Source organism: Nomascus leucogenys, chromosome 18 (assembly GCF_006542625.1).
Source record: "Nomascus leucogenys isolate Asia chromosome 18, Asia_NLE_v1, whole genome shotgun sequence".
Lineage (NCBI taxonomy): Eukaryota > Metazoa > Chordata > Mammalia > Primates > Hylobatidae > Nomascus > Nomascus leucogenys.
The window spans coordinates 92,721,277-92,748,475 of record NC_044398.1 but is presented as its reverse complement, the minus strand read 5'-3'; the positions used below and the strand labels follow the sequence as shown (position 1 = coordinate 92,748,475).

The window sequence follows — 27,199 nt, the reverse complement described above, 5'->3', positions numbered from 1 at the left end:
AATTGAATGTTCTAAAAAATGCTGCAATGTCACATTTTAGTTTTTCAATTTGCTCAGAGGGTCTCTAAATTAGAGAATTCCTATTTCCTTCTCTTTTTTCCTCCTTGAAACAGGGTCTCACTGTGTTGCCCAGGCTGGAGTGCAGTGGTCGAGGTGCTTACTGCTGCCTCAACCTCCCAGCCTCAAGCAATCCTCTCACCTCAGCCTCCTTGAGTAGCTGAGACTACAGGCATGCCCCACCATACCCAGCTAATTTTAAATTTTTTGTGGAGATGAATTTTCACTATGTTGCCCAGGGTGGTCTTGAACTCCCGGCCTTAAGCCACCCTCCCTCCTTAGCCTCCCAGAGTGCTGGGATTACAGACATGAGCCACCACAGTGAACCTGTTTTTTTCTTTAAAATATCTTTCTAATCTTTCCCTCTCCTCAAGGCCATTATCAAAAGAAGAGAATGTTTTCAGAAAACGAAGAAAATGTTAAACGCATGAAAACATCAGAGCAAATTAATGAAAATATTTGTGTAAGTTTGGAAACACAAACAGCATTCCTGGAACAGGTAAAATATTGGGGCTTAAATAAAACTTTTACTTTTGATTAGTAAAACATGGTAAAAGTAAATTATCTGGTCCCCACAGTGGCATAATACAGACGACTTTCACTTGATGCAGAGCTGGTGTGTGAAAGCCAAATTACCAGACAGACTGGATAGAGATAATTATTTACATTACCAAAACAGCTCTGGTTTCTTGAAAATGGTCTCATGCAGAATAACCTAGGGATCATGTGTAGGTAGAGTCCTGTTGCAAAACGAGAATGGGCTTTCAGTCAGTATTACACTCATATTTGTCTGTAAGTCAGACACTCCATGGCCTTCAGCTTTATTAAACGATCTAGTCTCTTGTACTAGTCATGGGGTTCTTAGATCTGCAGCTCTATCCGTTTGTAGATCTCACCACAACCCAGAAGACTCAAACAACCTGGAAGTCCATTGCAAAGTCCCTCTGCATTCAGGTTTACTTGCCCTATTTTCCAAACTTAAACGGATATGGTACATTATCTGACATTTTGGTTTCTAGCATCATTAAATACACTTCTTGCTTTCATTGTGGCCTCATTTTATCTCATTGTACTACAGTCTCAATATGCATGTGATCGATTGTTAGCTGAAGTGTAGCTAGTTTCAGTTCTAGTAGAATGGCTATACTCAGGACGGGTTTTGATGACCATGTTTTCCTATTTCACTACCACTAGAATGCCACCACTACAAATCATTACCTAGTAGACTAATGTCTCCCAGCTGTAATGGACCAAAATTTCCCCATCCAAACGACCCTGCAAACTGTTTCAGAAACAGAAACACTACCATTTTTTAAAACAGACCATTACAATTACATAGTTACATATACTATGAATGTGTATTCTTCACCTAATAATAAGGGAAAATAAAGGGAAAGACTTACGCAGAACCAGCTTAAAGGGTGAGTCAACAGTTTTTCCATGTCTACCTTTTGGTTTTCTTCGAAGAAGACCAAAGGAGACAATAAAAAATATGTAAGTGTTCTGTTGTTGGCAGGGAAAGGGTAGAAGTATGGTAAGCATAGATCCTAGCCCTAGGACCATGTTATTCAAGAAGAAGGTTGGGGATTCCAGCTGTGTCTTGTTTCCAGTAATTAGTAGCTGAAGTGAGAAGTAAGTTTTTGTTTGTTTGTTTGTTTGAGTCAGAGTCTCACTTTGTCACCCAGACTGGAGTGCAATGGCACAGTCTCGGCTCAGTGCTACCTCCACCTGCTGAGTAGTTGGGACTACAGGTGTGCACTAGCACACCCAGCTAACTTTTTGTGTGTATTTTTAGTAGAGACAGGTTTTACCATGTTGGCCAGGCTGGTCTTGAACTGCTGATCTCAAGTGATCCGCCCGCCTCGGCCTCCCAAAGTGCTGGGATTACAGGTGTGACCCACTGCGCCCAGCCAGAAGTAAGTTCTGATGTGTGCATAACCATCTCTAAATAGCTAGCTTTTCCTCACTTCTTATTCCTGTCCAAACAGTTATCTCTCTAAACCATATCTAGATGTTTACCTTGTTTGAATCTCAATGAGATAGCCCTCCCCGTCATTCTGACATTGTTCTCCCCTGCTGAAAGAGTCCTACAGTGATCATTTCTTAGCCTTTTGAGGTTTCATAAGGAGCATGGCCTGGTTAATTCCAGTTAAATTACTGAAGAGGAAGGGTTTTTCCTTTACAGTCTTAGGTTATTCACTCTACCCACTATCTCAGAAAGTTGGCACAGATTGGAGATAAGTTTGTACTTTCTCCAAACTTTAGGCCACTTTGGCTGCCATCTCCACTTTGAAGCCAGGACTTCAATCTGATTCCCTGTTGATGGGCACATTACCATCGATAAAAACATTTATGAGGTATTTGATGGAGGTTATTGTGTCTTCCTTCTGTATAAGGAACATTACCATTAAATTAGAACAAGTGTATAGTCTAACCAAGAGGAGTTACCCCATGGTGGGTACTTAGTCAAAAATGATCAAATTTAAGGACCTGTCCCAATGTGAACCACCAGGAGTACTTGTTTAAATTGTGGTTTCTTGAGCTAATAGTTGAAGACTGTTGTTTTAGGCTACTGCTTTCTCAAGCGTACCTGATAAAAATCATTTGTAGTAACTGTTTAGTAGACAACTTTCCAGGCTCCTTTCCAAAAGATTGGAAAGGATGGGGCCTAGGAATTTGATTTTTAACAACCATCCCATGTGATTTTTCCTCACCAAGGACGAGGAACACTGTTAGAGAAACACTGTACAAAACAGTGTTTCCACGTTCAAAACATTTAGATTTGTTCCTCCAACATTCATGTGGTTATGAGCTTCACATATTGAACCCAGCCAGTGAACTAACAAACGTGATGATCCATAAAAACCACACGAGTAATAGGTAATGGTCATCGGTAAAAATAATAGTATTGGCCGGGCGTGGTGGCTCACGCCTATAATCCTAGCACTTTGGGAGGCCAAGGTGGGTGGATCACTTGAGGTCAGGAGTTCAAGACCAGCCTGGCCAACAATGGGTGAAACCCTGTCTCGGCTAAAAATATAAAAATTAGCTGGGCATGGTGGAGCATGCCTGTAGGCTCAGCTACTAGGGAGGCTGAGGCAGGAGAATAACTTAAACCTGGTGGGTGAAGGTTGCAGTGTGCCGGGATCACGCCGCTGCACTGCAGCCTGAGCGACAGAGCGAGACTCTGTCTCAAAAAAAAAACCAGTATGTGTTACTGAGCCTCTTTTTTTTAAATAATACATTTTGAGCACATTCATTTGCTCACATGTTTAAAAGTTATGAAAGTAAAAATGGCAATCATGTCTAATGTAGAGAAACCATGGAAGAAATGTTAGTGAAGCATTAAAGAAGAGATCAAGTAGACAGTGTTGAAGAGTGAGAACACTTGCAAACAGGAAGGAAGAGCCTTGGGAATGACCAAAATTAAAGAATATAATCAGGTGATATCAATGTAAGAGTTTAACATAGGAACTATGTGTTCTATTTTGAGCATCATGAAGCAAGATACTGGAGGAAAAAATATATAAATATTATAAATACCTTAAATGTATCATAACAGGTCATATTAACGAAGACTACTTACACTGTGATGAAAATTGCTTACCAGGAGGATACACACCGAGTAAAAAACTACAGTGAATGTTTCTGAATGTATGGCTCAGCAGAGCTGCTCGTATCAGTGGGCATTGAAATTAATTATTCTCCCTGAAAATGGGCCAGTCTGTTTTCAAAAAAAAAAAAAAAAGATAATGAAGTTCATTAATTTTTCATATTATAGCTACTATGATTTGTTAGAATGGCATGCATTATGCCAGATAACATTGGTAACTACATGATTGTCCTTGGCTTGCCCCCCGCCCTTTTTTTTTTTTTTTTTTGAGACGGAGTCTCGCTCAATCACCCAGGCTGGAGTACAGTGGTGCGATCTCGGCTCACTGCAACCTCCACATCCCAGGTTCAAGCAGTTCTCCTGTCTCAGCCTCCCGAGTAGCTGAGACTATGTCGCCTGCCACCATGCCTGGCTAATTTTTGTATTTTTAGTAGAGTCAGGGTTTCACCATGTTGGTCAGGCTGGTCTTCAACTCCTGACCTCGTGATCTGCCCACCTCGGCCCCCCAGAGTGTTGGGATTACAGGCGTGAGCCACTGCACCCAGTTGGCTTCTTTCAGTTTTAGCACCATGCTGTAACTAGCTGAGCTAACCAATTGATTGATATTATTTCCATTTTAACAATAAGAAAGGCACCTCCTAAAAAAATTATGGAAGTAGTGGCGATTTTGTTACATATTTATTTCTCTCATATCAATTCAATGTTTTTTATTTTATGGTGCTCTTTTGCGTATTACCTTATGTTCCTATAAAAATCCTTTGAGTATCACTTGTTCAACATTTATTATCTACTCATTTGTCAACAAGGAAAATGAAGCTCAAAAATAATGTGACTGACTAAAGGATCAAGTAGCTTATTAATGGTAATGTCAAGTCTCACACTTGTGTAATTTGTTCTATATCTACTACAGACCAACCAACCATTTTCATCAGGCTCTGGTTTTCAGATAAGTAGAGTTCCTTTATATGGAATAGTAACTAGGAGTTATGGACATTAAAAAATATAAATGGCATATAGTCTTTTAATTGTTTCTATAATGTATAGTATGGAATTTAAGTGGAACTATAGGAAACTAAAGTTAGCATTATGAGAATAAATTTAATTTCTAACATGTCCAGTATACTTAAATATTGGGTGTGTTCTGAGTTTAATATTCAAGTTTTATAAAACTTACTGGTGTAGTTATATAAACATACATATATAAATATTTAATTGGTTACAGTAAATCTGGAAAAGAGCAAGGCTTTTTAAGTAGAAAGTAAAATTGCTTTTAAATTTGAAACATAGGGTGTTTTGGTTTTTATTTTAAAATTCTAGGTCAGACATTTGATTCAACAGGAGATCCATAGCGTAAGTTATGAACTATTTGATAAGAAACTGAAAGAATTGAACCAACGCATTGGGAAGACAGAGTGCAGAAATAAACATGAAGGAATAGCTGATAAACTCTTGGTAAGTTTTGATTTCACTTGAGTCTTTTTTAGGGGAGTAGGGGGTGTTGTTGCTCTGTTGCTCGGGCTGCAGTATGGTGGCTCACTGCAGCCTCTGCCTCCTGGGCTCAAGCAGTCCTCCCACCTCCGTCTCCAGAGTAGCTGGGACTACAGGTGCACACCACCAGGCCCTGCTAATTTTGGGTTTGTTTTTTTTTTTTTTTTTTGGAGAGATGAGGTTTCACCATGTTGCCCATGCTGCCCTCAAACTCCTGAGCTCAAGTGATTCTCTAGGCTCAGCCTCCCAAAGTGCTGGGACTACAGGTGTGAGTCACCACACCTGGCCCATTTGAGTCCTTTTAAAAAGAAGAATTTGGTGATATTTTTCATATTAGCAAAGGAAAACAAAAAGGGAAGACATACCTGACTTCTGGCCATTAGCCTAATGTACGAACATATCATAGGCAATGTAATTTATTATAGCTTAGCAATATTGGCTTTTGAGAAATACTCAGAACTGTTAGGCATTCTGTGTCAATTGACAGGCTTAATACTTAGGCAGTTTTGGCCGGGCGCAGTGGCTCGTGCCTGTAATCCCAGCACTTTGGGAGGCCAAGGTGGGCAGATCACAAGGTCAAGAGATTGAGACCGTCCTGGCCAACATAGTGAAACCCAATCTCTAATAAAAATACAAAAATTAGTTGGGCATGGTGGTGTGTCCCTGTAGTCCCAGCTACTCGGGAGGCTGAGGCAGGAGAATTGCTTGAACCAGGGAGGCAGACATTGCAGTGAGCAGAGATGGCACCACGGCACTCCAGTTTGCCGACAGCGAGACTCCATCTCAAAAAAAAAAAAAAAAAAAAAAAAAGTTACATAGGCAGTTTCTTTTAAACCTAAATATATCCTTTATTAGAACTTGTACAACCTGTTTCAAGTTTTTTTGGACTTTTTGTTTTCCTCTTCTAGTATTACTTGCTGATTGATGTTTTTAACCACATTAATTTTATTATAGACCAATTAGAAGTTTGAGTTTTTTGTTTTGTTTTGTTTGAGATGGAATCTTGCTGTGTCGCCCAGGCTGGAGTGCAGTGGCGCGATCTCGGCTCACTGCAAGCTCTGCCTCAGGGTTCACGCCATTCTCCTGCCTCAGCCTACTGTAGTCCCAGTAGCTGGGACTACAGGCGCCCGCCACCACGCGCGGCTAATTTTTTGTAGTTTTAGTAGAGACAGGTTTCACTGTGTTAGCCATGATGGTCTCAATCTCCTGACCTCGTGATCCACCTGCCTCGATCTCCCAAAGTGCTGGGATTACAGGCATGGAGCCACCGCCCCCCGGCCTTTTTTATTTTTTTTTTTTTTTTTTTTTTTAAACAGTCTCACTCTGTCGCCCAGCCTGGAGTGCAGTGGCGTGATCCCAGCTCACTGCAACCTCCACCTCCCAGGTTCAAGCGAGTCTCCTTCCTCAGCCTCCCCAGTAGCTGGGACTACAGGCGCGTGCCACCATGCCTGGCTGATTTTTTGTATTTTTAGTAGAGACGGGTTTCACCGTGTTAGCCATGATGGTCTCAATCTACTGACCTCGTGATCCACCTGCCTCGGCCTCCCAAAGTGCTGGGATTACAGGCATGAGCCACCGCCCCCGGCCTTTTTTTTTTTTTTTTTTTTTTTTTTTAAACAGAGTCTCCCTCTTTTGCCCAGACCGGAGTGCAGTGGCGTGATCTCGGCTCACTGCAACCTCCGCCTCCCAGGTTCAAGCGAGTCTCCTGCCTCAGCCTCCCGAGTAGCTGGGATTACAGGCACCTGCCACTACACCCAGCTAATTTTTTGTATTCTTAGTAGAGATGGGGTTTCTGCATATTGGTCAGGCTGGTCTCAAACTCCTGACCTCAAGTGATCTGCCCGCCTCGGCTTCCCAAAGTGCTGAGATTACAGGCGTGCGCCACTGCGCCCGGCCGAAGTTTGAGATTTTTATCTTCCTTACCTTTAACATTATACAAGCACAGGCTGGGCATGGTGGCTCACGCCTGTAATCCCAGCACTTTGGGAGGCAGAGGCGGGTGGATCCTGGGGTCAGGAGTTCAAAACCAGCCTGACCAACATGGAGAAACCCCGTCGCTACTAAAAATACAGAATTAGCCAGGTGTGATGGCACATGCCTGTAATCCCAGCTACTTAGGAGGCTGAGGCAGGAGAATCGCTTGAACCCAGGAGGCAGAGGTTGCAGTGAGTCGAGATCGCACCATTGCACGCCAGCCTGGGCAACAAGAGCAAAACTCCGTCTCAAAAAAAAAAAATTGTATATATATTATACAAGCATAAAATGTGATTTCAAGCTTTTGCATATATTAGAATTTCTCATTTGGGTAGATGCCTAGGTCTTACACAACTACTTTGGCAAATAATTTACCCTCTATCTCTATATGATATATAGTACTCCGGCTTAGTATTCCTTTTTTTCTCTTTTTCTTCTAGGCAAAAATAGCAAAACTTCAAAGACGTGTTAAAACAGTATTATTATTTCAAAGGAGTTGTTTGAAACCAAACATGTTATCCAGTAATGGAGCCTGTAAGGTTTGTATAAACACACAGGAATTTTAATAATCTATTTTACTCGTATAAGTGGTTTGATTAGAAGAAATGAATATATTTCCAAGCTAGGACAGAAGGCGTAAAGGTAAGTAAGTTTTTACTTAGTGTTCCCATGAATCTGTCTCTAGAGAAGACACCCTTAGGTAGTACCTGCCACTTGTATTTCTGTAGTAAAGGGAGTAGAAAGAGGATTGGTGATTGCCAAGATTGGCTTCCCCCACCCCCATTTTATCATGAAAAGTATCAAATATATAGAGCAAAGTTGAAATTATGTATTTTTAATTATAGTTTAAGTTCTGGGGTACATGAGCAAAATGTGCAGTTGCATTACATAGGTATACACATGCCATGGTGGTTTGTCAGACGCATCAACCTGTCATCTACATTAGGTATTTCTCCTAATGCTATCCCTCCCCTAGCCCCCAACCCCCCGACAGGCCCTGGTGTGTGATGTTCCCCTCCCTATGTCCATTTGTTCTCATTGTTCAACTCCCACTTATGAGTAAGAATATGTGGTGTTTGGTTTTCTGTTCTTGTGTTAGTTTGCTGAGAATGATGGTTTTCAGCTTCATCCATGTCACTGCAAAGGACATGAATTCATCCTTTTTTTGGCTGCATAGTATTCCATGGTGTATACGTGCCAGATTGTCTTTATCCAGTCTATCATTGATGGGCATTTGGGTTGATTCCAAGTCTTTGCTATTGTAAATAGTGCTGCAATAAACATACATGTGCATGTGTCTTTATAGCAGAATGATGTGTAATCCTTTGGGTATATACCCAATAATGGGATTGCTGAGTCATGTGGTAGTTCTGGTTCTATACATCCTTGAGGAATCGCCACACTGTCTTCCACAATGGCTGAACTAATTTACACTTTGACCAACAGTATAAAAAGCGTTCCTATTTCTCCACATCCTCTCCAGCATCTGTTGTTTCCTGACTTTTTAATGATCACCATTCTAACTGGCATGAGTTAGTATCTTACTGTGGTTTTGATTTGCATTTCTGTAATGACCAGTGATGAAGAGCTATTTTTCATATGTTTGTTGGCTGCATAAATGTCTTCTTTGGAGAAGTGTCTGTTCATATCCTTCACCCACTTTTTGATGGGGTTGTTATTTTCTTGTAAATTTAAGTTCTTTATAGATTCTGGATATTAGCCCTTTGTCAAATGGATAGATTGCAAAAATTTTCTCCCATTCTGTAGGTTGCCTGTTCACTCTGATGATAGTTTCCTTTGCTGCGCAGAATCTCTTTAGTTTAATTAGATCCCATTTGTCAATTTTGGCTTTTGTTGCTGTTGCTTTTGGTGTTTTAGTCATGAAGTCTTTGCCCATGCCTATGTCCTGTATGTTATTGCCTGTGTTAGAAACAAGAGCTTGGAGTCACAAAGAAAACAAGCACCCAAACAAAAGACTTCTCAGCAAGGCAAATTTACTTCTGCAGAAAGGTGCTGCCTGCATCAGTCACGATCGCAAAAGCATACTGAACAAAGGAAAGCAGGGGATTTTATTCCTAATGCCATTCCTGTTTCTGTGTCCTCCCCCCATTAATTGGGGTCGGATTGCACAATCTAAACTGATCCCAATTGACTAGATTTAGCATTTAGAATAGGACAAAGAACCAGGAAGTTTGTTTGTACCTAACACCTTAAAGTAAGGTGGTGTGGGTCAGCTACAACCTTGGTAGATAGAGGCATGCTTGGGTGTGTTAAAGGCAGGAAAGGTTACTTATAAAACAGAATAAAGGACAAGGAGGGTGAAACCCTTTGAAGAGAAACTTTGTTCCTAACAATTTTCCCCCTCTTGAATTTATACACTTTCTTCTTCAAACTTACCTAACATGTCTTGATTTTGCTGTTCTTCTTGATTGTCTAGAAGTAAAAGCTTGTCAGTATAGGGTGGAAAAGAAATGAGGAAAATTTTAGTAGGGGCTGTTTTTATAAGTTTTATTGTTTTATTGAACTAATCCATGAATAGAAGGTATGATACAGCAGCCAATGGGAATGAGTACCCTAACTATAATTGCGAGGGAAGTAAAAATAGAAGCCATGAGTCCTTTCCATTTACCAAACCACCTTTGTAACCATCCTGTAAAGGGGTCATTTACCCCAGAATTCCTGGTTAACTCATTAGATAAGGAGGTGAGACTTTGTAGAGGTTTAGTGATTATTCCATGAGGGGCTGTATTGTTAGAGATGAAGGTACAACATTGGGTTCCTGTCATGATTCAGACTCCATCTTTTTCTGCTAGTATCATATCTAGTGCCATCCTATTTTCACAGGCCATTTGGCCCTAATTGCTCAGCTGTTCCTTTAATGGCATCCTTAGTATAATTGACAAATTGTTGTTCGTTATAGTAGATATAATTTATCCAATCCACGTTTTTACTAACAGTTACCCACCAGAACAAGGATTCGAACCCTGCAGCTGTTTGGTTTCGTGCTTTAAATTTATCTGGTACCCCCTGTGGGACTCCAGTGGCATCTATATAAACGTGAGAATCAAAAGATCTTGAGGGGCCTCTCTTGTTTTATGGTGGTGTTTTTCCTTCTTCTGGTTGATGGAATGCCAGGGTGAAAGGGATGGCCAATTGAATTAGAGCGCAAGTACTACTCCAGTTATTTGGCAGAGTGTCCAATAAGGGTCCACCACAGTACCACCATACATCCATTCAAGGATGAGTAAGGGCAGACCGATTGGTAAGCTCTTAGAAAGGCTTAAGCTCACTGCATCCCTTTAGGTCTCCAAGAAATGCCAAATTTTCTCCCTGTTGTGAGAGACACAAAGTAAAATTGGCATCGTTAGATGGAAGCTGGGTGGTCCTCAGGGACTGACCTGCAGGGTGCTGGACTTCAGGGTATAGCAGAGAGAGAGCTTGGCATGACTTATTATCCCAGGCTGTGGGGTGCTAGAAGAGAGCTACCATACAGTCCACGCCAGGTCGATTTGAAGGCCATGCAAGTGGAAAGGGGACAACCTGGGCCTCTGGCCTACCGTGTGCACAAGCGTAACAACTGCTTTTGTTGAGAGTGCAAACAGAATATTCAATTCATTGCATGCAGGCATTTGCTTCTTGGTATCCAGTCTCAATTGCTAAAGTCTGTTTTAAATCTTTTACTTTTACAATAAGGCTTTAGGGCGGCAAAGGGACCTTCCGTGAAAGTCCAGCCTTGGTACTGAGTGGTCCAATAAACATGTTCCCAAGAGCTACATGGTTTCAAATACCATGCTAGATGGTCACAATGGTGAGAGTTAGGGGTGGGTTCTGTGTGTTCTAGAGGGCAAGGGCAAAGGTACTTACTTGAAGAGGCTAGTTGCCTTTGGGTTTGTAGGTTCCCACAGAGCATAACAAGACAAGCATCAAATGTAATTGTTTGAGGAAATGATGATCAGGTTACATTGATAATAAAATGTTCCTGGGTAGCTAACGAAAGAAAGAGGAAGCAAGTTGGACAGGTTAAGTTGTTTTGAATATTAGTTTGGAAGGTGTTGGCCCAGGAGTGACAACCTATGACTCCAAAGGGGGTCATGCCTTTTTCACCTGGGTGTGATGGGTCTACCCTTTCTTAATGGTCCAGACTGCTGTCTCAGTGGTTAGGAGCACTAGATAAGGTCCCTCCTAGGTTGGTTCGAGTTTTCTTTCCAGTTTTTGATGAGGACATAATCTCCAGATCGATATGGATGCACTGGAAACTCAAGAGGCGGTGTTTGTGCTAAGAGACCTTGGGTCCTAAAAGAAGACAAAGTAGAAGATAGACCAAGTATGTAATGTCTTTTTGAGGGGCAGTTCAAATTCTGAGCAGGGCAATGGGGAGACACTTGGTCCAAGGCAATGAAGTTTTCAAAATCAATTTAAATGATTCTTTAAAGTTTGGTTCATTTTTTTCTACCTTCCCCGATGAAGGTGGATGCCATGGAGTATGATATTCCCAATTTATTCCTAGAGTTTGAGTAAGCCCTTTAACAATATTTGCAGTGAAACGAGTTCCATTATTTGAATCAATATTTTTTATTATTTCAAACCTGGGTACAATATTTTCAGTTAATGCCTTAACTACATTATTAGCAGTTGCATTTGAAAAGGGAATAGCTTCTAGCCAGTGAGTGAGGTGATCTGCTATTACTAGTAGCTATTTTAGATGACCGATTGAGGTATTTCTGTGTAATCAGTTTGGACTGTGGAATGGTCTTAGTCCTGGACGTCTTCCCCCAAGTGCTGATTTTTTTAGAGTTTGCTTATTAGTTTTCTTACGTATTAAGCAGCTAAATATAACTTGTTTGGCTAGGGTATAAATTCCTATATACCTGTAAACTCTGAGAACTGCATCACACATAGCTTGGGGTCACCAATGGGTACCTTGATGCAGCTGAGACAAGACCTCCTTCATGAGGGGTTTGGATAACATTTCTCTTTGGTCTGATAATACCCATTTCCCTTCTGAGTTTTCTTTAGCCCGTTTTTATTAATTTTTCTTTTTCAGTGGAAGAGAAAATGGGGACTGCGGTAGGGGGAGGAAGGCAAGGAGTTAAGTGAAAAACAGGCCTCTCAGAGGAAACAGCCACTCGTTTGGCTATTTGATCTGCAAGGTTATTTCCCCGACTTTCAAAAGAAAGGCTTTTCTGGTGTCCTGGGACGTGGACAATAGCTATTTATTCTGGCAGCTGGAGATTGTTTATTTTATTTATTTATTTTTTTGAGACAGGGTTTCACTCTTGTTGCCCAGGCTGGAGTGCAATGGCGTGATCTTGGCTCACATCAACCTCTGCCTCCCAGGTTCAAGCAATTCTCCTGCCTCAGCCTCCCAAGTAGCTGGGATTACAGGCATGTGCCACTGTGCCCGTCTAATTTTTTTGAATTTTTAGTAGAGACAAGATTTCTTTATGTTGGTCAGGCTGGTCTCAAACTCCCGACCTCAGGTGATCTGCCCACCTCGGCCTCCCAAAGCACTGGGGTTACAGGCGTGAGCCACCGCACCTGGCCCTGGAGATTATTTAATACATGGGTGATTAACTCTTTGTGAATTAGGTCTTGACCTTTGCTATTAATAAGGCCTTGTTTGGTCCAAATTTTTCCAAAAGTGTGAGCTACCCTGAAAGCATACTTGGAATCAGTATAAATAGTCCCTTCTTGGTTCTGCAAGTGCTTTAGGCTTGATATAATGCAAACAATTCACATGTTTGGGCAGACCAATTATTGGGCAGTCTTCCTGACTCCCTCAAGGGCTTCCCCACTGATTGACTACTGAGTACCCATTATATCCTTTTCCTTCAGTTACTCAGGAAGAGCCACCTATAAATAAGTGCTGCCCTGTTTTGAAAGGGGTCTCTCTTAAATTAGGCCTAACTTTTGTATGGTAATTAATTAATCTAAACACTCATGTTCAGGTCTCTTTGGATTTGGATCTCCAGTCAAGAAACCTGCTGGGTTAAGTGAATTATCAGTGGATAGTGTTAAATAATCTCTTTCTAACAGGATAGCTTCATATTTTAAAATTCTTGAGTCAGTAAGCCACCTTCCTGCCTTTTGATTTAAGATGGTTCTAACTTGACGAGGTGTGATTACAACCAACTTTCCACCAAAGGTTAGTTTTTGACTTGTTCCCTCGAGAGTCTTTAGGGGATGAAGGAGTACAGGTCCTTGCCACCAACACAGGGCATAACCTATTTCCTCTTGGGAGGTAGGGCTCTTACTATTAATATGTTCTATTGAAAGCTGACAAATCCAATCCTCATATGACCCAAACTTTGGCCAGAAAACTGAGGGTTCGAGGATTGGTTCCTGAGTCCAAATGAAACAATATTTTGTCATCTGTTGCTTTTTCTTGTGTTTAGTCTTTTCATTATCTTTCCAATATTTTAATATAAGCCGTAGGGGACTATCAGGGGGAATGTTATTGCTGCTAGTGTTATCCTTTTTATGCCCTACCTTATTTGGGGTATTTCCCATCTTGGGGATTTTGGGGTGAGGCTCAATATCCCCTATTGGAAATTTCTTGCCTTCCCAACTATTGGAAGTTTGTGTGAGGCTCAGTGCCCCCTACTGGAGATTTCTTGCCTTTTCTTTCCTACAGCCTCAACCCGCCCCTCAACCACTGGAGGTTTCTTGCACTCTTCTCCTTTTGCTTCGTCTTCTCTGGCCACTTCTCCAGAGGGAATTTAGGTCTCTCTTAACATTGATGGATCAGTATAAAACCCTGACGGGACCCCCAAAGGGCCGCCATAAGTTGACCACGGAACTGCAGATTGGACTCACTCACTCTGCACAGCAGTAGTGCTTGTTACCATTCACGCACTTTCAACCTCCAAGATATCCCAACCATCAAGGAAGTGCTTCACGGCCCCAGCGGGTTTTCTTACCTTGGTCTGTGCATATAGTTACCTGGTGGCCACAGTATTTGTAGTCCTTCTCTTCTCGTGTTGCTGAGATTCCAGGTTTATTTGTCACAACGGGTGGGTCTCAGTCTCCAGCCTTTGAGGCCACTGCACTGAGTCAGTGGGATGCATCCCCCCCCAGAAGATGACCGGAGACCCTTCCCCAGAGGAGAATGGGATCCCAGGCAGGGCCCCCAAATTGTTAGAAATGAGCTGGGAGTTGCAAAGAAAACAAACACTCGAAAGACTTCTCAGCAAGGTAAATTTACTTCTGCAGAAGGGTGCTGCCTGCATCAGTCACAATCACAAGAGCACACCAAACAAAGGAAAGCAGGGGTTTTTATTCCTAATTCCGTTCCTGTTTCTGTGTCCTCCCTGCCTCCCCCCACCTCCCCTGTTAATTGGGGTCAGACCACACAATCTAAACAGATCACAATTGACTAGATTTAGCATTTAGAATAGGACAAAGAACCAGGAAGTTTATTGTTTGGACCTAACAACTTGAAGTGAGGTAGTGTGGGTCGGCTACAAGCTTGGTGGATGGAGGCATGCCTGGGCCTGTTAAAGGCAGGAAAGATTACTTATAAAATAGAACAAAGGACAAGGGGTGTGAAATCCTTTGAAGAGAAAATGTTCCTAACACCTAGGTTTTCTTCTAGGGCTTTTATGGTTTTAGGTCTTCTGGTTAAGTCTTTAATCCATCTTAACTTAATTTTTGTATAAGGTATAAGGAAGGGGTCCAGTTTCAGTTTTCTGCATATGGCTAACCAGGTTTCCCAACACCATTTATTAAATACGGAATCCTTTCCCCGTTGCTTGTTTTTGTCAGGTTTGTCAAAGATCAGATGGTTGTAGATAGGTGGTGTTATTTCTGAGGTCTCTGTTCTGTTCCGTTGGTCTATATATCTGTTTTGGTACCAGTACCATGCTGTTTTGGTTACTGTAGCCTTGTAGTATAGTTTGAAGTCAGGTAGTGTGATGCCTCTGGCTTTGTACTTTTTGCTTAGGACTGTCTTGGCTATGTGGGCTCTTTTTTGGTTCCATATGAAATTTTAAGTATTTTTTTCCAATTCTGTGAAGAAAGTCAAGGGTAGCTTGGTGGGGATAGCATTGAATCTATAAATTACTTTGGGCAGTATGGCTATTTTCACAGTATTGATTCTTCCTATCCATTAGCATGGAATGTTTTCCATTTATTTGTGTCCTCTCTTATTTCTTTGAGCAGTGGTTTGTAGTTCTTCTTGAAGAGGTCCTTCACATCCCTTGTAAGTTGGATTCCTAGGTATTCTCTTTGTAGCAATTGTGAGTTCAAATGGGAGTTCACTCATGATTTGGTTCTCTGTTGTTGTTATATAGGAATGCTTGTGATTTCTGCCATTGATTTTGTATCCTGAGACTTTGCTGAAGTTGCTTATCAGCTTAAGGAGATTTGGGGCTGAGACCATGGGGTTTTCTAAATATACAGTCATGTTATCTGCAAACAGAGACAATTTGACTTCCTCTCTTCTTATTTGAATACCCCATATTTCTTTCTCTTGCCTGATTGCCCTGGCCAGAACTTCCAATACTATGTTGAATAGGAGTAGTGAGAGAGAGGGCATCCTTCTCTTGTGCCAGTTTTCAAAGGGAATGCTTCCAGTTTCTGCCCATTCAGTATGATATTGGCTGTGGGTTTGTCATAAATAGCTCTTATTATTTTGAGTTATGTTCCATCAATACCTAGTTTATTGGGAGTTTTTAGCATGAAGGGGTGTTGAATTTTGTCAAAGGCCTTTTCTGCATCTATTGAGATAATCATGTGGTTTTTGTCATTGGTTCTGTTTATGAGATGGATTAAGTTTATTGATTTGTGTATGTTGAACCAGCCCTGCATCCCAGGTATGAAGGCAACTTGATCATGGTGGATAAGCTTTTTGATGTGCTACTGGATTCGGTTTGCCAGTATTTTATTGAGGATTTTCACATTCATGTTCATCAGGGATATTGGCCTGAAATTTTCTTTCATTGTGTCTCTGCGAGGATTTGGTATCAGGATAATGCTAGACTCATAAAATGAGTTAGGGAGGATTCTGTCCTTTTCTATTCTTTGGAATGGTTTCAGAAGGAATGGTACCAGCTCCTCTTTGTACCTCTGATAGGATTCGGCTGTGAATCCATCTGGTCCTGGACTTTTGGTTGGTAGACTATTAATTACTGCCTCAATTTCGGAACTTGTTATTGGTCTTTTCAGGACTTCGATTTTCTTCCTGCTTCAGACTTCGGAGGGTGTATGTGTCCAGGAATTTATACATTTCTTCTAGATTTTCTAGTTTATTTGCATAGAGGTGTTCATATTATTCTCTGATGGTAGTCAGTATTTCTGTGGGATCGGTGGTGATAGCCCCTTTATGATTTTTTATTGTGTCTATTTGATTCTTCTATCTTTTCTTCTTTATTTGTCTGGCTAGCGGTCTATTTTGTTGGATCTTAAAAAAAAAAAAAAAAAAACCCAGCTCCTGGATTCATTGATTTTTGTTTGTTTGTTTGTTTGTTTTTAAGGGTTTTTCATGTCTCTGTCTCCTTCAGTTCTGCTCTGATCTTAGAGTTATTTCTTGTCTTTTGCTAGCTTTTGAATTTGTTTGCTCATGATTCTCTAGTTCTTTTAATTTTGATGTTAGGGTGTCGATTTTAGATCTTTCCCGCTTTCTCTTATGGGCATTTAGTGCTATAAATTTCCCTCTGAACACTGCTTTAAATGTGTGCCAGAGATTCTGGTACATTGTGTATTTGGTCCCATTGGTTTCAAAGAACATCTTTATTTCTGGTTTAATTTTGTTATTTATCCAGTAGTCATTCAGGAGCCAGTTGTTCAGTTTCCTTGTAGTTGTGTGGTTTTGAGTGAGTTTCTTAATACTGAGTTCTAATTTGATTGCACTGTGGTCTGAGAGACTGTTAGGATTTCCATTCTTTTGCATTTGCTAAGGAGTGTTTTAATTCCAATTATGTGGCCAGTTTTAGAATAAGTATGATGAGGTGCTGAGAAGAATGTATACTCTATTGATTTGGGGTGGAGAGTTCTGTAGATGTGTATTAGGTCCACTTGGTCCAGAGTTGAGTTCTAGTCCTGAATATCCTTGTTAATTTTCTGTCTCGTTGATCTGTCTAATATTGACAGTGCGTTTTTAAAGTCTCCCACTATTACTGTCTGGGAGTCTTAAGTTTCTTTGTAGGTCTTTAACAACTTGCTTTGTGAATCTGGGTGTTCCTGTATTGGGTGCATATATATTTATGATAGTTAGCTCTTCTTGTTGCATTGATCCCTTTACCATTAGGTAATGCCCTTCTTTGTCTCTTTTGATCATTGTTGGTTTAAAGTCTGTTTTATCAGAGACTAGGACTGCAACCCCTGCTTTTTTTTTTGTTTTGTTTTCCATTTGCTTGGTAGATCTTCCTCCATCCCTTTATTTTGAGCCTATGTGTGTCTTTGCATGTGAGATGGATCTCCTGAATACAGCACACCAATGGGTCTTGACTCTTTATCCAATTTTCCAGTCTGTGTCTTTTAATTGGGGCATTTAGCCCATTTACATTTAAGGTTAATATTGTTATGTGTGAATTTGAACCTGTCATTATGATGCTAACTGGTTATTTTGCCGGTTAGCTGATGCAGTTTCTTCCCAGAGTCGATGGTCTTTACAATTTGGTGTGTTTTTGCAGTGGCTGGTACAGGTTGTTCCTTTCCATGTTTAGTGCTTCTTTCAGGAGCTCTTGTAAGGCAGGCCTAGTGGTGACAAAATCTCTCAGCATTGGCTTGTCTGTAAAGGATTTTGTTTCTCCTTCACTTATGAAGCTTAGTTTGGCTGGATATGAAATTCTGGGTTGAAAATTCTTTTCTTTAAAAATGTCGAATATTGGCCCCCACTCTCTTCTGACTTGTAGGGTTTCTGCAGAGAGATCTGCTGTTAGTCTGATGGGCATCCCTTTGTGGGTAATCTTACCTTTCTCTCTGGCTGCCCTTAACATTTTTTCTTTCATTTCAACCTTGGTGAATCTGACGATTATGTGTCTTAGGGTTGCTCTTCTGGAGGAGTATCTTTGTGATGTTCTCTGTATTTCCTGAATTTGAATGTTGGCCTGTCTTGCTAGGTTGGGGAAGTTCTCCTGGATAATATCCTGAAGAGTGTTTTCTAACTTGGTTCCCTTCTCCCTGTCACTTTCAGGTACAACAATCAAACGTAGATGTGGTCTTTTCACATAGTCCCATATTTCTTGGAGGCTTTGTTGGTTCGTCTCTAATCTTGTCTTCTCGCTTTATTTCATTAAGTTGATCTTCAATCTCTGATATCCTTTCTTCCGCTTGATCAATTCAGCTGTTAATAGTTGTGTATGCTGCATGAAGTTCTCATACCATATTTTTCAGCTCCATCAGGTCATTTATATTCTTCTCTAAACTGGTTATTCTAGTAAGCAATTTGTCTAACCTGTTTTCAAGGTTCTTAGCTTCCTTGTATTGAGTTAGAAAATGCTCGTTTAGGCTGGGTGCACTGGCTCACACCTGCAATCCCAGCACTTTGAGAGGTCTAGAGGGGCACAAGGTCAAAAGTTCGAGACCACCCTAGCCAACATAGTGAAACCTCATCTCTACTAAAAATACAAAAAATTAGCTGGGCGTGGTGGTGCGTGCCTGTAGTCCCAGCTGCTCAGGAGGCTATGCAGGAGAATCGCTTGAACCCGGGAGGCAGAGGTTGCAGTGAGCCAAGATCGCTCCACTACACTCCAGCCTGGGTGACAAGAGCAAAACTCCATGTCAAAAAAAGTGCTCCTTTAGCTCATTGGCGTTTGTTATTACCCAAAGCCTACCTCTGTCAATTCGCCTGAAGCCTACTTCTGTCAATTCGCCACCCTCATTCTCTGTCCAGTTTTGGTCTGTTGCTGGCAAGTAGTTGTGATCCTTTGGAGGAGAAGAGGCATTCTCGTTTTTGGAATTTTCAGCCTTTTTGGGCTGGTTTCTCCCCATCTTCGTGGATTTATCTGCCTTTGGTCTTTGATGTTGGTGACCTTCGGATGGGGTCTCTGAGTGGACATCCTTTTTGTTGATGTTGATGCTATTCCTTTCTGTTTGTTACTTTTCTTTCTATCAGGCCCCTGTGCTGCAGGTCTGCTTGAGGTCCACTCCAGACCTTGTTTGCCTGGGTATCACCAGTGGAGGCTGCAGAACAGCAAAGATTGCTGCCTGTTCCTTCCTCTGGAAGCTTCATCCCAGAGGGTCACTGACAGATGCCAGCCAGAGCTCTCCTGTATGAGGTGTCTGTTGGCCCCTACTGGGAGGCATCTCCCAGTCAGGATATACGGGGGTCAGGGACCTACTTGAGGAGCCAGTCTGACACTTAGCAGAGCTCAAACGCTGTGCTGGGAGATCCACTGATCCACTGCTCTCTTCAGAGTCCTGTCCAGCAGGGACATTTAAGTCTGCTGAAGCCCTCAGCTGCCCCTTCCCCCAGGTGCTCTGTCCCAGGGAGATGGGAGTTTTATCTATAAGCTCCTGACTGGGGCTGCTGCCTTTCTTTCAGCGATGCCCTGCCCAGAGAGAAGAAATCTAGAGAGGCAGTCTGGCCACAGTGGCCTTGCTGAGCTGCAGTGGACTCGGCCCAGTTCAAACTTCCCAGTGGCTTTGTTTACACTATGAGGGGGAAACCGCCTACTCAAGCCTCAGCAATGGTGGATGCGCCTCCCCTCACCAAGCTTGAGCATCCCAGGTCAACCTCAGACTGCTGTGCTGGCAGCGAGAATTTCAAGCCAGTGGATCTTAGCTTGCTGGGCTCCGTTGGGGGTGGGACCTGCCAAGCCAGAACACTTGGCTCCCTGGCTTCAGCCCCCTTTGCAGAAGAGTGAACGGTTCTGTCTCACTGGCGTTCCAGGCACCACTAGGGTATGGAAAAGAAAAACTCCTGCAGCTAGCTCAGTGTCTGCCCTAACAGCCACTCAGCTTTGTGCTTGAAACCGAGGGCCCTGGTAGCATAGGCACCAGAGGGAATCTCCTGGTCTCTGGGTTGTGAAGACCATGGGAAAAATGCAGTATCTGGGCTGGAGTGTACCGTTCCTCACGGCATAGTCCATCACGGCTTCCCTTGCGTAGGGAAGAGAATTCCCTGACCTGTTGTACTTCCCTGGTGAGAGGCCCACCCTGCTTTGGCTCGACATCCGTGGCTACACCCACTGTCCAACCAGTCCCAATGAGATGAACCAGGTACCTCAGTTGGAAATGCAAAAATCACCTGTCTTCTGCATCAGTCTTCCTGGGAGCTGCAGACCGGAGCTGTTCCTATTCAGCCATCTTGCCAGCAATCCGAAATAATTTTATAGTGAATACTTGTATACTCAGCACTTAGATTCTGAAAACTGAGCAAGGAGCTTTCTTTTTTTATTTATTTATTTTTTTCAGATGGAGTTTCACTCTTGTTGCCCAGGCTGGAGTGCAGTGGCACGATCTCAGCTCACCGCAGCCTCCATCTCCTGGGTTCAAGTGATTCTCCTACCTCAGCCTCCCACGTAGCTGGGATTACAGGCATGCGCCAGCACACCTGGCTAATTTTGTATTTTTAATAGAGACAGGGTTTCTCCATGTTGGTCAGGCTGGTCTTGAACTCCCGACCTCATATAATCTGCTTGCCCTGACCTCAGGTGATCCACCTGCCTCGGCCTCCCAAAGTCCTGGGATTACAGGCGTGAGCCACTACACCTGGCCCGCAGCTTTCTTCGTAAGAAGGATTTTACTTCAAAATCCAATTCTTTCGTAGGTACAGAGCCATCCAGATTTTTTTTTTCCATCTTTTATCAGTTTCGTAAGTTATCTGTGTAAGGAATTTATCCATGTTTTCTAAATTATTGAATTCACTGTCAAAGTTATTAGTAAAATTCACTTGTCCTAGGCTGGGCACGGTGGCTCACGCCTGTAATCTCAGCACTTTGGGAGGCTGAGGCGGGCAGATCAAGAGATCAGAATTTCGAGACCAGCCTTGCTAACACGGTGAAACCCCATCTCAATTAAAAATACAAAAAATTAGCCAGGCATGCTGGCAGGTGCCTGTAATCCCAGCTACTCGGAAGGCTGAGGCAGAAGAATCGCTTCAACCCGCGAGGCGGAGGTTGCAGTGAGCCGAGGTCATGCCACCGCACTCCAGCCCGGTGATAGTGTGAGACTCTATCTCAAAAAACAAAACAAAACAAAAAAAATTTCTTGTCCTTTTAATGTTTGGGGTTCTACAGTGTATCACTGTACTTTGTTTCTGATATGGGTTAATCTGTATTTTTATATTTATTATTTTTCCTTTTTGATCAACCAAATTTTGTTATTTCTATCATTTGTTTTATTTTGATTCCTGTTTTTTTTTTAATTGTCTTTCTTTTGCTGACTTTAGTTATAATTTGTTCTTTTTCCAGGTTTTTAAGAGACCTTTTCTAACATTAAACATTTAAAGCTAAATTTCCAAGCATCACTTTTTCTAAGCATCTTCTTAGTGGTTAGATTATGTACTACTTAATGCAAAGATTATAATCTTTGATACGTCATATCTTTGTTTTCCATCAGTTCAAAATGATTTATAATGTTCCTTGTATTCTTTGACGTATGAATTATTTGGAAGTGTGGGTTTAATTTCAAAATATTTGTGACTTCTAGGTATTTTATTTTTATAATACCTGATTTCATTTGGTCAGAGAACATACTATGTAAAACTTAAATTTTGAAAGTTAAACTTATAGGCCAGCATATTATTTTACTTGATGAATGTTCCATGTACAGAATGTTGGTTCTAATGTTCTGTAAATGTAATGTTTGAGTTAATTGTGCCAAGAGGGTTGATAGTGGTTTTTCGACCTTCTACAGCTGTGGTAGATGGAAAAAATGGTCCCTGCAAGATGTCCATGACCTAATTCCCAGAACTTGTGAATGTTACCTTACGTGGTGAAAAGAGTCTTTGTAGCTATTATTAAAGTACCTTCAGAGAATGGGTAGTTAATCCTGGATTATCTGTGTGGGCTCATTTTAATCAAAAGGGTTCTTACAAAAAAGGTGGCAAGAAGGTCAAAGGCAGAAAAAAGAAATGGGACAATGGAAGCAGAGGCTAGAATGAAGTATACTGAAGATGGAGGAGGGCCTCAAGTCCAGAAACGCAGGCAGCCTCCAGAAGGAAGGCCAGTACCTTGATTTTAGCTTAGTAAAACTGACTTCAAACTTTTGGCTTCTAAAACTGTGATAAAATAAGCCATGCAGTTTGTGGTAATTTTGTTAAGGTAGCTTCAGGAAATTCACAGAGAATTTGGTACCAGGAAGTATGGGGTGCTGCTGTAACCAATACCTAAAAATGTGAAAGTGGCTTTGGAGTAGGGTAATGCATAGAGACTAGAGGAGTTTTGAGGAGCATGCTTTATAAAAAGCCTAGATTACCTTGAACAGACTCTTAGTAGAAATTTGGAAGTTAAAGACTGCCCACAGGGGTTAAAAGGAAATGAGGAGCGCAGTGGAGAAAACCTACCATGGACTTAGTACCTAGATCTTCATAAACAAACTTTTGGTAGAAATATAGACATTAAAAGCATTGTTGTTGAGGACTTGAAAGGAAGTGAGGATACATGTTATTGGAAACAAGAGGAAAGGGGATTTGTGTTACATAGTGGTAGGAAGTTTAGTTGCATTGTATCATACAGTTACATGGAAAGCAGAACTCGTAAACAATGAAGTTGGATTTTGTTTGACTTACGAGATTTTATTCCTTTTTTTTTTATTATTTTTTTTTATTTTTTTTGGAGTCAAAGTCTGGCTCTGTTGCCCAGGCTGGAGTGCAGTGGCACAATCTCTGCTCACTGCAATATCCGCCTCCTGGGTTTTTAATCAATTCTCGTGCCTTAGCCTCCTGAGTAGCTGGGATTACAGGGGCGTATGAGGTTTCTGAGCAAAGTGTTGAAGGTTTGGCCTGATTTCCTCTTGCTGCTTTTTACAATGTGAGAAAAAAAAAGAAAAATTGAAGAAGAAACAAACTGTTTAGCAGAAAGGAACCAGGACTTAATGATTTAGGCAATTCTCAGCCTGACCAGATTGCAGAAGACTCTAAGAGGCTCGCTATCAGAAGAGTATGCCCTGGAGAGAAAGTCAAGATTTTAGCTGGACACCCTTTTGCTAGTGCCTTGGAAGGATCAAATGTCTCAGTATCCAGTCACATGGAGGGCTGTTTGAAAACACTAAGCATAGGACTCTCTTTCAGCAGGAAGTTCCCATTTAGGTTTAGTGTGTAGCTCCTGGCCTCTTCGTTTAAGCTGCAGTTTTAATGACAGTTTACTTTTCAGAGCTCTTACAGTGCCATACTGCTTAGCTTCATTCTTCGGGCTCCACTGGGTCTCCCATTTAGCCCCTGCCGGTGCGACCTCAATCCCCAGTGCCGTTGGGTGGGAAATTCAGGAATAGTTGGCCTATGGTCACTACCACTGCAACAGATTGGTAGTGATCTTGCCATTGACCCAGATGTCAGATGAGCACCCAACTGATAGTGCTGCTGTGGTGAATTGGGCCCCCGATCCTGTAAGTATGGAATTGGGGGGTTAGCCACCACTGCTACAGGTTTGGGGCAACGGATGGGTGCCTGGCTTCCATGGCATCCAGTGCATTTTTGTTCATGCTCTCCCTTGATCCTTTTGAATTAATGTACATATATATTTACATATATATAAAATGCTGCAAGTTCTCAACCAAAGCTGAGAACACTGAATGTTTCAGCTTCAAGTTTTAAAGCAAGTTAGCAATCTGAGTTATTTCTAGTCTTTATTAAAAGTATAACAAAAGTAAAATTTTCTTAAGCATAGTGTTTATTAGTTCCTAAAACTTAGTCTAATAGGAATAAAGTGTTGTCTAACTACCTGAACATTTCTTTTTCCTTCTTTCCATCCAAGCTAGGAAGTTGATGTATACCATTATTTTTATTTCTTCAGAGTTTTTAAAAATTCATTTTGGCAGGCAAATCACAATCATGGTCATCAGCCATCGAAATACATGTGATTTAACTTATGTTTTGCCATATGTATGCAAGAATACTTTGAAAATGCTAATTTTGTTTGGAAGGATACAATTGGTAAAATTACCCTCAACTGCTTTTTTCTCACCTATTTAATAGGTTGCAAATTCAGAGGCTATAATTTTGGATAAGAATTTGGAGTCAGTTAATAGTCCAATTGAAAAGTCTTCTGTGAATTATGAGCCTTCTAACCCTTCAGAAAAAGGAAGTAAAAAAATTAACTTGTCACCAGATCAAAATAAGTCTGTTTCTGAAAGGTAGGTGTTTCTGCAAAAATGCATAAATTTATCTAAATCTATAATAATGAATTTTTTCTTCATTACAGTTTTGGATCTTTATAATATTGATTATTCTTAACATTCACTCTTAAAATGTCCTGTAGTTTTACTTTTACATATTATACTTCAGTTGTGGGGTTTTTTTTTGGTTTTTGGGTTTTGTGGGTTTTTTTGAGATAGGGTCTCACTTTGTTGTCCAGGCTGGAGTATAGTGGTACAATCATGGCTCACTGCAGCCTTGATCTCCTGGGCTCAAGTGATCTTCCACCCCAGCCTCCCAAGTAACTGGGACTACAGGTGTGCAATCACCATGCTGGGCTAATGTTTTATATTTTTTGTAGAGGCAGGGCTTCACCATGTTGCCCAGGCTGGTCTGGAATTCCTGGGCTCAGGCAATCCGCCTGCCTCGGCCTCCCAGAGTGCTGGGATTACCGGTGTGAGCCACTGTGCCTGGTCCTATACTTGAGTTTTTAAAAAGAGGAAAACATACAATCAAAAATAAGTAGATTAAATGATGGCCATTGTTTGAAGAACACCCTTTCCCACAAATAACTATGCATACACAAGGACACTCCAAAGGAGAACAAAGGAGAAGCATTACAGATCTAAACCATTTATGTTTGTTTTGGGGGATTTAACATGCAGTTGTGACCCTTCAGGAGATGCCCTAATATTCTGTAATATTGGGCCCACATTTTAGTTTTAAGCCAGGAAGCTGCTGTGAAGGAGGCATTTAGTTGATGAAGGCAAGAGCCACATTTCAATGACACTTTGCAGTGTGACCCCTTATTGATCCATGTGCTGAGACTCATGAAGTAACAAAAAATAAAAAGTGCTAGTAATGGAAGTGAAAAAGACACCATTAAAATAGTGCTTTATAGAAAAATATATCCAATTTAGCAGTGGTTTGTGTCTTTTATATGAACAAATCTATCTCATGTTCTATTCTGAAGGAAGAACCCTGCAATTTCTAAAACTGTTTGAGGCAGCACTCTCAGCCCAAGGTGAATGTGCGGATAGGTGTAACAAATGTGTAACTTGATTCTGATGGCTTTTATGGTGAGTTTTATAAAATATTTAAGCAAGAAATAACACCAGCTTTGAGCAAACTCTTCCAAGGGATAGAAAAAAAGGGAACGTTCTTCAGCTCATTTTATGAGACTAGCATAACCCTAATACTATTATAAAATCAATTTTAAAATTTTACACAAATGGAAAATTATAGCCTGCTTTAAACCACAAAATAGATGCAGGTGTCCTAAACAAGATAACTAGTAAACCAAGTTCAATAGTCTACAAAGTTGAGTTTGACTCAAGAGTACGGGAACCTTGGTTTAACAATTAAACATCAATTAATGTGGCTGGGCACAGTGGCTCACGCCTGTAATCCCAGCAATTTGGGAGGCTGAGGCAGGTGGATCACTTGAGGTCAGGAGTTTGAGACCAGCCTGACCAACATGGTGAAACTCCATCTCTACTAAGAAAAATAATAATAATACAAAAAGTGGCCAGACACAGTGGCTCATGCCTGTAATCCCAGCTCTGGGAGGCCAAGGCGGGCAGATCACCTGAGGTCGGGAGTTCCAGACTAGCCTGACCAACATGGAGAAACCCTGTCTCTACTAAAAATACAAAATTAGACCGAGTGCAGTGGCTCAGGCCTGTAATCCCAGCACTTTGGGAGGCCGAGGTGGGTGGATCACGAGGTCAGGAGATCGAGACCATCCTGGCTAACACGGTGAAACCCAGTCTCTACTAAAAATAAAAAATTAGCCGGGCATGGTGGCGGGCTCCTGTAGTCCCAACTACTCAGGAGGCTGAGGCAGGAGAATGGCGTGAACCTGGGAGGCAGAGCTTGCAGTGAGCTGGGATCACACTACTGCGCTCCAGCCTGGGTGACAGAGCAAGCCTCCATCTCAAAAAGAAAAAAAAAAAAAAAATTAGCTGGGCATGGTGGTGCATGCCTGTAATCCCAGCTACTCAGGAGGCTGAGGCAGGAGAATGGCGTGAACCTGGGAGGCAGAGCTTGCAGTGAGCTGGGATCACACCATTGCACTCCAGCCTGGGAGACAGAGCAAGCCTCCATCTCAAAAAAAAAAAAAAAAAAAAAAAAAATTAGCTGGGCATGGTGGTGCATGCCTGTAATCCCAGCTTCTCAGGAGGCGGACACAGGATAATTGCTTGAACCCGGGAGGCAGAGGTTACAGTGAGCTGAGATCACGCCACTGCACTCCAGCCTGGGCGACAGAGCAAGACTCTGTCTCAAAAAATAAAATAAAATAAACTAATGTGATTTGCCTGGAGAAAAACCATTATCAACTCACTATAGATGCAGGACTTGATAAAATACCCATTTATGATTAAAATAAATTCGTGGCAAACTCAGAATTAAGAGGTAACTTCTTTAATCTGACAAAAATTATCTACAAAATCCCTAAGACAAATCTGATGGTAAAACATTGGAAGTGTTCCTTGGAGATACAAAAGAAAGATGCCTGCTGTCACCATTTTATATAACATACTGGATGTCTTAGCTAATGCAAGAATGCCAAAAAATCAGGGAAAAAGGAAAAATACAAAGTATAGTAAAGAAGGAACAATATTATTACTATTTTTGGGTGACTGGGGTGTGTGTATGAAATCTAGTGAAACCTACAGATTAATTATTAATAAAGAGTAAAACAAGATTGCTGAATGCAAATATCTAAGAAATCTTTCATCTTCCTGTTCAGAATCAAGATAGAAACAATCAGGAAATAAAATTTTGGAAAAGCTGTAACACCATTATAGAAGCCCCAAAACATATCAAGT

The 27,199-nt window shown here is 41.4% G+C and overlaps 1 protein-coding gene across 1 annotated transcript in view; it reads left to right on the top strand.

Annotated features, from left to right (window-relative positions):
- Window positions 1-27,199, top strand: part of ATF7IP2 (activating transcription factor 7 interacting protein 2) — a 52,331-nt gene that overhangs the window by 4,097 nt on the left and 21,035 nt on the right. Inside the window, exons 3-6 of the mRNA XM_030798634.1 lie at window positions 432-556; window positions 4,988-5,122; window positions 7,573-7,671; window positions 24,210-24,367. Of these exons, the coding sequence (XP_030654494.1) occupies window positions 432-556; window positions 4,988-5,122; window positions 7,573-7,671; window positions 24,210-24,367 (517 nt within the window). The remainder of the gene's footprint in view (window positions 1-431; window positions 557-4,987; window positions 5,123-7,572; window positions 7,672-24,209; window positions 24,368-27,199) is intronic.